The sequence below is a fragment of the Myotis myotis genome, unplaced genomic scaffold, assembly GCF_014108235.1.
Source record: "Myotis myotis isolate mMyoMyo1 unplaced genomic scaffold, mMyoMyo1.p scaffold_m19_p_5, whole genome shotgun sequence".
Taxonomy (NCBI): Eukaryota; Metazoa; Chordata; class Mammalia; order Chiroptera; family Vespertilionidae; genus Myotis; species Myotis myotis.
The window spans coordinates 93,785,720-93,796,273 of NW_023416357.1; the positions used below are offsets into that span (position 1 = coordinate 93,785,720).

Below are 10,554 nucleotides of genomic sequence, written 5' to 3' on the forward strand. Positions count from 1 at the left end.
TTACCTGGAGTGATCTGAAGATGTCCACCAGGTGCACAGGCTAAGGGGCCACCCTGGAGGTGCAAATGGATAACAGATAATTTTAATTGGCAGTTGTCCTTCGGCGTATGATTTTTATAAAAGTTCATGTCATACAAATGTAATAAGTATTTTGGATAATCAGCAAGCACGGAAAAATGCAACAACTCAATAAACAGGTTGTTTTATGATCTGCAATGCAATGAGTGAAAGTGTCAGAAAACCTCCAATCTCGGTTTCTTTTTAAGCACAACGTGGAAGTTCTTGGAATCCTTTCTGATGATGTAGAAACTGATTCTGTAGCCCCAGGTGAAAACCTCAAAATCAGACTGAAAGGAATTGAAGAAGAGGAGATTCTTCCAGGATTTATACTTTGTGATCCTAATAATCTTTGTCATTCTGGACGCACATTTGATGCCCAGGTAAACCAGTTATTATACTTATCTCAGTGATGTTTACTGTTCAGATGAAATTTGAATTTAAATGTCCTTTGTTCGGGTTATTGATGACATGTCATCGTGCGTAGAAGGGGAATTGAAATAGAATAAATCGTGTGTGTGTCACAACAGCCATAAGGTAGGTATCTTACAATATAAGGTCTTCTTACTGGTTAGATAGTATTCTTTGTAAATTCCTTTTTTTCTAATCTGTTTATATCATTACTCAGTGTCTTTCACTTTAAATAGAGCAAGTTGCCTTGGAAGTCATGGTTTGTCTGCTCCTTTAGCGCAAATAACTCTCCAAACAGAAAAACATGCCCAATTTTTTCTTATTAGTAACCTGACTCTCCCCAGGACAGTGACAGAATAAATTATTGGTGTAGCTCACAGAATTTTTCAATTCTTTTACAAAGTATAATAACTAATCAAATTAAATTCTGATGCCAGATGCAAGGTTGTTTACTTTTACTGGACCTTAGATATTGAGACATGGATAAAACTATGATGTTCACATCTAGTGGTGGAGGGAACCCAGTAGCATGTGAGCAGTAATGATTCCTTGGGGGAGGTATAAGGGAAAGGTTTCCACTAGGGGAAAGAGTCTGCCTGCTGTTTTGAAAGTTTGGGTACTTGCCAAGAAGATCAGTAGGTTAAGGATATCAGAGTTCATTATTCGAGGTCAAGTGACCTGACCTATCACTTCTAGCACAAAAATAACTTTTAAGATAGTAAGTTATATATTCTTGTGATACTATATACACTTTAGCGCATTCAATTTTTTTGCCCTGGGTATAAAGATGTGAATTTTCTTTTTGTTTGACAGATAGTGATTATAGAGCACAAATCCATCATCTGCCCAGGTTATAATGCGGTGCTGCATATTCATACCTGTATTGAGGAAGTTGAAATAACAGTGAGTATTAAGATAATTGGGGGGTTTTGTTTGTTTGTCTTAAGGCCATTTCATCTTAATAATTTCTTACCAATAGTAGAGATATACTCTTATTTGCATGCCTATTCTTAAAGATTCTTTTATTTGGCATTATTCTGATGTCTTTTCATCCTTTTATCTTGGATAGGCCTTAATTTGCTTGGTAGACAAAAAATCAGGAGAAAAAAGTAAGACTCGACCCCGTTTTGTGAAACAAGATCAAGTATGCATTGCTCGCTTAAGGACAGCAGGAACCATCTGCCTTGAGACCTTTAAAGACTTCCCTCAGATGGGTCGATTTACTTTGAGAGATGAGGGTAAGCCTTTAAATTGATGTGTAGTAGTATGTCTAAAATAGACTCTTCACCAGAGTACAGTTCATAGAGAACCTGGGTGCATGTTTTATGAGTTAAATGAGTTGGACAACAGGTAAAATTAGCTATGCATTTTAGCAGTAATGCTCTAGAACAGCGGTTCTCAACCTGGGGGTCGAACGACCCTTTCACAGGGGCCGCCTAAGACCATCGGAAAATACATATATAATTACATATTGTTTTTGTGATTAATCACTATGCTTTAATTATGTTCAATTTGTAACAATGAAATTGGGGGTCACCACAACATGAGGAACTGTATTAAAGGGTCGGGGCATTAGGAAGGTTGAGAACCACTATTCTAGAAGAATTTTGATATTTTGCCAGTAGTGAGTTTTGAGAGCCATTTATTTACTATAAGCAAGACATTTCTGTGATGTAATCCTTTATAATATATGTGATTAAAACCCATCTTGCCCTGTTAAGATTTTGCAAGGTGAGCTTGAGGTACATATCTTGTCTTTGTGGTCAGAGGAAATCATTTAAAAATCAAATATAATACATTTACTGCACTGATACGAGGGTGGGAATAAAAGGGATATATAGATTGATTGCCTTTTAACACTTGTTTTTTTAGAGGGTTAATATTCATGCTCTTTTTTGAGTTAATCTGAAGAGCTGTAATTTTTGTCTTGTGGCCATGAAATTCTTTGGTATCATGAAAACAAAATGATTTTTACTAAACATTTCTCTATAGATTGTTAACTTAGATAACTATTTTAAGATTGGAAAATTTATATAAAACTTTGGTTCCATTGAAATATAGAATACAATTGTATGTTCAAATTCCATTCAGCAAAAAATTGACTGTATTGCAAGTCAAGAACTGTGCTTAGCACTGGAAATATAATGATAAATGTGGTTGCTGCACCTTAGTTCTAGTTCAGGGAAATCTTTATAAAGACACTATAGAGTTCTTCAAATTTTTTATTTTAAAAATCTGCTTGATGTTAGTGAAATTCACTGATTACTGGTTGTCCTATTAATATTACAAAGTTAGCCCAACTGGCCTGTGGCTCAGCGGTTGAGTGCCACCTATGAGCCAGGAGGTCACGGTTCGATTCCCAGACAGAGCACATGACCGGGTTGTGGGCTAGATCCCCAGTGTGGGCAGTGAAGGAGGCAGCCAATCAATGATTCTCTCTCATCATTGATGTTTCTATCTCTTTCTCCCTCTCCCTCTTAAAACAATAAAAATATCTTTTAAAAAAAATATATATATCAAAATTACAGAGGAAGTAAAAATAAAATTACAGAGGAAATTAATGTAGGATGAATTTTTAACCCCCAATAATTATTTTTTCCTAAATATAGTGGAAACTCGTTTATCGAATTTAATTCATTCCAAAAGGCTGCTCAAGAAGTGATTTGTTCAAAAACTGAATCATTTTTCCCCATTAGAAATTATGTAAATTGAATTAATTCATTCCAAACACCCAAATGATTGTTTCAACTTTTCTTATATACAGTACATGCTTAATGTACTGTTTAATTTATAAATAAATACTTCTTTTCTTAAATTTATCAAACCACCCCCTACTAGCCTTAAAGGAATTTTTTTCTGTATCATTGCCTCCAAAATGCTATCACCTTACTGCTTTTCCTTTATCCAAATTTGATTGCTGTTTGTGAGCACTTTCAGACCCTTAGCAACATTAGCACTCTTTTTTAAAAAAAAAAATTTTTATTGATTTCAGAGAGGGAGAGGGAGAGATAGAAATATTAATGATGAAAATCATTGATCGATGCCTCCTGCATGGCCCCCACTGGGGATTAAGCCTGCAATCCTGGCATATGCCCTTGACCACAGTCAAACCCGGGCTAGGGCAGTGGTCGGCAAACCGCGGCTTGTGAGCCACATGCGGCTCTTTGGCCCCTTGAGTGTGGCTCTTCCACAAAATACCATGTGCAGGCGCGCACGTACAGTGCGATTGAAACTTACTGGCCCATGCGCAGAAGTCGGTTTTCAGCCTGGGCGAGTCTATTTTGAAGAAGTGGCGTTAGAAGTGGGGGGTGTCGGTCCTTCGGTGACGGGAGACGCAGCGCGGGGGAGGTTCACCGAGGTCGACCCCTCCCAACTCTCCCATCCACACTGGTGTATCTGAAACAAGTATACAAGACAAGTGTGGATGGGAGAGTTGGAAGGGGTCGACCTCGGCGAACGTACCTCAATTAGATTGAGGACGTTTTTAGCAAAGGCCAGCTTAGGAGTACCCTAATTAAGTTGATAACAATGTACCTGCCTATATAGTTTAAGTTTAAAAAATTTGGCTCTCAAAAGAAATTTCAGTCATTGTACTGTTGATATTTGGCTCTGTTGACTAATGAGTTTGCCAACCACTGGGCTAGGGCAACATTAGCATTCTGTCCTTTGCTTGTTGTCTGAGACCCCTTTTGTCATGCTGAAGTATCAGCATGAAAGGATTGTCAGGTGGAAAACCCAGACTTTTTTTTTTCTGTGAACATCTTGGTCAAGAACCAAATTGTTCAAGATGGGAGACCTTCGAGAAATGAGGTTTCACTGTAGTAGGTTGATTTTTAGTTTTTTCCCCCCATAAGACGGAGAGCCCCTTTTAACATCTTTGAGATAATTCATACTATGAAATAGACCTGTTGTAAGTGTGCAATGCAATGAATTTTAATATCTTTACAGAGTTGTGCAGTCATCGCATTCTAATTTTAGAATGTTTATTATAGCTAAAAAGAAGCCCTTTTACCTATTTACAGTTATCTCCTACTCCTACCCCCAGACCTAGGCAATCACAGCATTTTTTTCTATTTGCCTTATTGGATAAGCCATATAAATAGAACATAAAATTTGTGGTCTTTAGTGTCTAGTTTATTCCACTCAGTATGGTGTGTGTTTTTCAAAAAATCTTCACTGGAGGGTGGCTTTTAAAAAAATTATTTTTAGGGAGAGGAAGGAGAAAAAGGGAAACATCAATTTGAGAGAGACATCGATCAGTTGCCTCCTGTATTATGTCCAATAGCACCTGCAACCTAGATATGTGCTGCCCTGACCAGGAGTCAAAACCACAACCTTTTGGTGTACGGGTTGACACTCCAACCAATTGAGCCACCAGGCAGGGCCACTCAGTGTGTTTTTTGAGATTCAACCATGTTATATATCATGTATTGTATATGTCATTCCTTTTTGTTGCCAAATAGTATTCAAGTGTATTAATATTCCACATTTTACTTTTTCTAAGAGATTTTTTTTAATCCTCACTGGAAGATACTTTTCCATTGATTTATAGAGAGAGGGAAAGACAGAGAGAAATATTGATGTGAGAGAAACATATTGATTGGTTGCCTCCTGCATGTGCCCTGACCAGGGCCCCCGGGCCAGGGAGGAGCCTGCAATCAAGGTACATGCCCTTGACCAGAATCAAACTTGGGACCCTTAGGTGTGCAGGCTGACACTCTATCCACTGAACCAAACCAGGTAGGGCAAGAGATTTCTTATATAGGAAATCATGTCTTTTCTTCAGCCTCTCTCCCTCTCCCCCTCAAAAGATCCACTTATTAAGATTTCTTAATCAGAAATCATGTCTTTGTTGTCAGCAAGACGCTTTTTGTCATGCTGAGGTATCAGCATGAAAGGGTTGTCAGATCCAAAACTGAAGTTAATACTTCACATTGTAAAAATTAAGATTTAAATTAATAACCTTTAAATACCTTAGATGGCTTTGCTGTTAACTACTGAAAAAGTTTTTTTGTTTTTGTTTCATTTTCAGGTAAGACCATTGCAATTGGAAAAGTTCTGAAACTGGTTCCAGAGAAAGACTAAGCATTTTCTTGATGACCCTGCACAATACTGTGAGGAAAATTGACTGCAAAAGCCTACTTCACACCGCCTTCTCATATTTTCTGCCCATTGACAAACCTCTCCCCATATTTTGCAAGACAAAATTCACAGCAAAAGTCCACATTATGTCAGCTTTCTCATATTGAGAGCTCTGCTATGCCACTGTTGAATTTTTCCCAATATTTTTTTCTTCCCCTCTCAAACTGCTTCCTTGGACAGATTTGGCAATAGCTTTGTAAGTGATGTGGACATAATTGCCTACAATAATGAAAACCTATAGAAATTTTTTAATTTTTCATTTTCCCCTTAGGCATACATAGTCTTTTTCCCCCCAGGCAGATCATTCTGAGTGTGCGAGTGTGTGTGCACATGTTACAAAGACAACTACCATGTTAATAAAATATTCAATTTGAAACCCTTTTCGGTATTTGAATTGCTTTTGAATAATGTTTTTTATCTGGATATAACATTGTTGCATTAGCTTTTTAACGTTACCAAGTAATTGAATGCATTTTATTACTTGGACTTTTCTAAACTCTTTCCCTATCCACTACTTTAAATGAGGCATTTACAAACAGTATTCAAGTTTGTATTAAAGGAAAGAATTAGTTTGACCTCTTTTTGATGGTAATGCATACATATAATTAAATACCTTTCTGTAACTGTGACACTGCTTTATTAGATCTATCAGTTATTTTTGGTCAATTTATATTTTAACATTATTTCTTAAACACAGTAAATTGTTTTAAAATAAAAGCATACTGTTTTTTTTATAAGAAGGCATAATTGTACCCCTACAATAAATTCCATTACCATGTTAAATTAGTGGAATTTACAATAAAGAAAGCATGGTGAGACCTGGCAAAACTGCCTTCTTTAGAATTTATAAGAGCTGCATGCATCTAGTAAGAAGATTATCAATTGGAAGTGCCAGATCTACAAATTACTCATTTTACTATTTGTATCACTGATTTTAAACGTTTGGGTGTTCCTTGCTGGTTAACGATAAATCTCATCCAGCAATTAAATGAACACATTCTTAGGAACCATCAGAATTTGCACAGATTACAGTTAACAGTGATAAGTAGAATCAAGCACAGTATAAGTTTTTTTTCAACTATTTGAAATTGTTTTCTTAAATATAAAGCTGAAATTTGTTAAACTATGATTTGGATGAACCACAATGTAGCATTGTGGTGGTTTTTAGATTGAAGGATGGCTTTCTGCTACAACTCATGACTTTGACATTTTTAATGAGAATAAATGGGAAATGGAAAAGAATTTCTCAGTTTATTGGAAGCCCCCCTTGATTTTGAGTGTTGCCATTTATTGAAGACTTGGCCTCTTTTAGATTATAATTTATCTCTAAATAAGATACATTGTAATTATTTATTTAATGCATTAGTTTAATTCCCTGTAGTCTTCCTTAGAAAAGAAAAGCCTAGTCAAACTAATTCCAATCACAAAACCTGAAACTTAATTTAACTCTTATTTTCTTAACTATAGAAATCCCATTCATCTCATGAATGGGCTATATTTTATGAACAGAGCAACATTATTCTCTTGCAGCATCCTGTAACTATACTCATGGCTATTAAATTGCATGAATTTTAATTCTATTATGTCTGCACATCTCTGGGCTTTTATTTTTCTGGGAAATATGGGAATTTTAATCAGTACATAATAACTTTTTGTACTTCCAAGTTAATAACAGAATAGTAGTAATTGCTTGGATTTTAATGAATCTTTAAAAACTCAAGAGTTGTTAAAATTACTTCTAAAGATAGAGTTCCATTTTTAAATTGAACACATTTTAAAAACCAGTTATGCTTGCTATTAAGACATTTACATTTTTAGAATATTATGTGCATGTTGCCAACACTCTTAAGTAAAACATGGCTATTAACTGTGAAGGGCCTACATCTAAAATGTAATTATGGAAGAAAAACTTCATGAATTCTTGCACATTTGTGCAAATAATTATTTAACAATAACCTCATTGTTAAATTAACCAACATCATATGCTTTGTGAGCTTTGACATTTTTTAGAGAAGTATTCTTAAAGTTGCTGCATTTTAAATTAATTACAATGGATAGTTATTTGGATGGGGAAATAAATGACTGAAATAAACTGGCAGTGTGTGGTGATGTTGGACCTTTAAAAAGCAATACAGATTCCTATGCTGTCATTTTGTCTTCTGCAAGTGCAGGTTTGTTTATATGGTTGACAATGCAAAAATAGAGGACAATTGGCAGCAGATTTGGGATATTACAGACCTAAACATTTCATCTTTAACATAAATGTGGTAGAACAATTGTCTTTGCATCTTTTTACATTACTGATGTTGTTTATACAACTTTCATGCTAGATTATTTAATTATAGTTTTTTAAAATTAGTTAACTGAATTTAAGAGAAGAAAGATACCATTGAAATAAATGTCTAAGTAATTGCTATTCTAAACCCTTATTTCTTACTGTGGGGGGCTGGTATAGTATCTATTTCTTGCTTTTAATTTGCAAAAAAGGACTTGCCCAGTGAAAATCTATGTAAAATCAAAAGAGTTGAACTGAGTATGTACTGCCATGAACTTAATGTAAACAAATAGTAAAGTTGTTGAATTAAGCCCATGTACATTTGTTTGTTTGAATTGAAAGTCTTGATATATGTGATAATTGAATGTAAAAACTTTGTAAATTGTAAAAAAGTCCAGGTTGTTCACTGTAACGAGGCAATTAATACTTCTCTGCTAGTTATATAGAGTACAAGAACTGCTTTACAATATGGGATGTACTTTGAGCGAGATGCCATCCTATCAGCTGAGTGCTACAGATATTTTGGGTCATAGTTTCAACCAGATGCAGTTTTGTAATCCAAGAAAAAGGTGAACCTATGGTCAAAAACTGCTTCCATGATGAACTTTTGAAAAAAGTCAGCTAAACTCCCTGGCAATCTTCAGGAACACTATTTATGACTAATTACTCCGTGATCTTTGATGGCTATTCCACATGACAGCACTATAGCACCTTTCATCATTGGCATGGACTTCCTCACTGACTGCTGCTTCATGGATGGTAGCTTCATTGCTTTGGGTAGGGATTTAAGGTAGTCAAGGGACAAATATACAGTTTTTATTACAGCTCTTAACATCAGGCAACTATCAACCTTTAAAATCTTTGTGAAAATTCTGGTTCCAGCACTATAGCTCAGATTGTAGGTTAAGTGTTATATTCAGTGTTGGCCTACCTTATCAGAATAAACTGTGCTATCAATCCTCTCTCAGACATATGTAAGGTAGATAGCAATCAATAGGATTTAGGGGACGATTTTCTGTCTCCAAATAATACAGCTTTTATTTCCTCCAGCAAATTTCTCAGTGATTCTAGCAGATAGCATCTAATACATTCATGATCTTGTTTCTTTCTTTAGAGATCGTGCCATGGCAGCAACTTGTTAAATAAATGTAATTACATAGCACAACTCAAAAGACTAGATTAAAATTTAGCAGCCAGTTGTTGATATTAGATTTGATAGTAAATGGAATAGAAGTGTTCTTATATTCCTATAGTAGTTCAGTGGACCCCATTTGAACCAATTTACTGTTGGAATTCAGACAGGGTAGATTTGGTTCAACTTGTAATGGTTTTGGCTCTAGGATATTCTTGATTTTCAATATCCTAGAACATATTAAGTCTTCCCTTCAATAAATACACTTTCACATACCTCTAATCCTATGCTTCCTTGAAACAGTAATATGCTAGCAAGTTGTTTACTAAGGAATGTTATAAGGGCCCTGGAGGAAATGGTGATTAAAACCTTTATGTTCTCCAACATAAGGGAAAAGCAGAGGCACCATGTCTGATTAGGCAGAAAATTACACAGAATTTCTTAAGCAACTCTTGGGATGGCAATTGCCTTTTCTGCCTTGTCACACATGCCACTGTGCCATTTAAAAATTAACGTGGAAACCTCAGGTTTGTCCCCTCTGCCAGGCACATTAGCTTAGTGCTTCAGATGTCAGCCCAAGTCCCTGCTACCTCCTTTCCTGCTGCCCTGGAAGAGTATTTTGCTGGAGCTGGAACTCCTGCATTCATTCCTCAGGTGATCATCCACATGAATTAGGTGAAACAGGTCTGAGCTTTGAAGGTCTGCATTTTAAGAACTCGCAAGTGGGCTCGCAGAAATCAACACATCTTAGTTAGCTAGTTTCTTCTGTTTGTTCTAAAGGAAATGTGGATCTCTTTCAGGCCAAGGTTTAGAATCTAGTTTTCACTAGACAGCAGGTTAGTACCTAGTTCTCATTTAAAAAAGAGGGGGGGGGGGGCGCTAATTAGGTTTGCTGGTTTTTTAAGAAACTAAATTCCAAAGCATGGCAGAATGCTATAGGTAGGAATTAGGGGAATCCAAGGTAAAGAAACCTTTTTCTTATGATTTGTAGCTACCTACTGTGCCTGAATTGGTGCCTGTGTGAGGATTAAGCCCTTAGTCTGCTCTTGCAATTACTAAAATGACAAGTTTAAAAGTACTTGCTTTTGTAATAATAAAAATTGTCACCTACTCTTTTGAAGAATTTGTCTGTTTGTTTATAATTACCTGCATTATATCAATTTTCTGTACAATCCTTTTTTTTTTTGTATCAAGTATTGGAACCATTTACCAGCATGGACCTAATTAGATGGATCTAATAAGCTCTGTCACATAAGGAATTTACAAACGTGGTCTGCTTGCATTTAGTATGCAAGGCCTTTGTACAGTGCATGATTCTTAACAAAACAGCAACCTGATAGGAAGTTACAGATGCTTAACAATAAATCAAATAACTATATAACAGTATGTGGCTTATGAACAGAATTGAGGGAACATCAATGATTCTGCCAAAACTGCAAACTTCTATTGTTCAGAATTTTAAATAATGATCAAGAGACCATATAATACTTGTCCTTCTTTACAGTTTAAAGGCAAAAAGAAATTACTGATAAACAGG

General features: G+C 35.7%; 1 protein-coding gene across 5 annotated transcripts in view; it reads left to right on the forward strand.

Annotated features, from left to right (window-relative positions):
* The window catches only part of GSPT1 (G1 to S phase transition 1), a 45,895-nt gene extending 35,758 nt beyond the window's left edge, over positions 1-10,137 (forward strand). For 4 of the 5 annotated variants that reach the window (XM_036309229.1, XM_036309226.1, XM_036309227.1 and 1 more), the window contains 4 exons: positions 267-440; positions 1,282-1,371; positions 1,538-1,706; positions 5,501-5,553. In XM_036309229.1, the coding sequence (XP_036165122.1) occupies positions 267-440; positions 1,282-1,371; positions 1,538-1,706; positions 5,501-5,553 (486 nt within the window). Of the gene's footprint in view, positions 1-266; positions 441-1,281; positions 1,372-1,537; positions 1,707-5,500 lie in introns of all 5 variants that reach the window. The other variant, XM_036309225.1, reaches the window with a different exon arrangement.
* Positions 10,138-10,554: the final 417 nt, after the last annotated feature.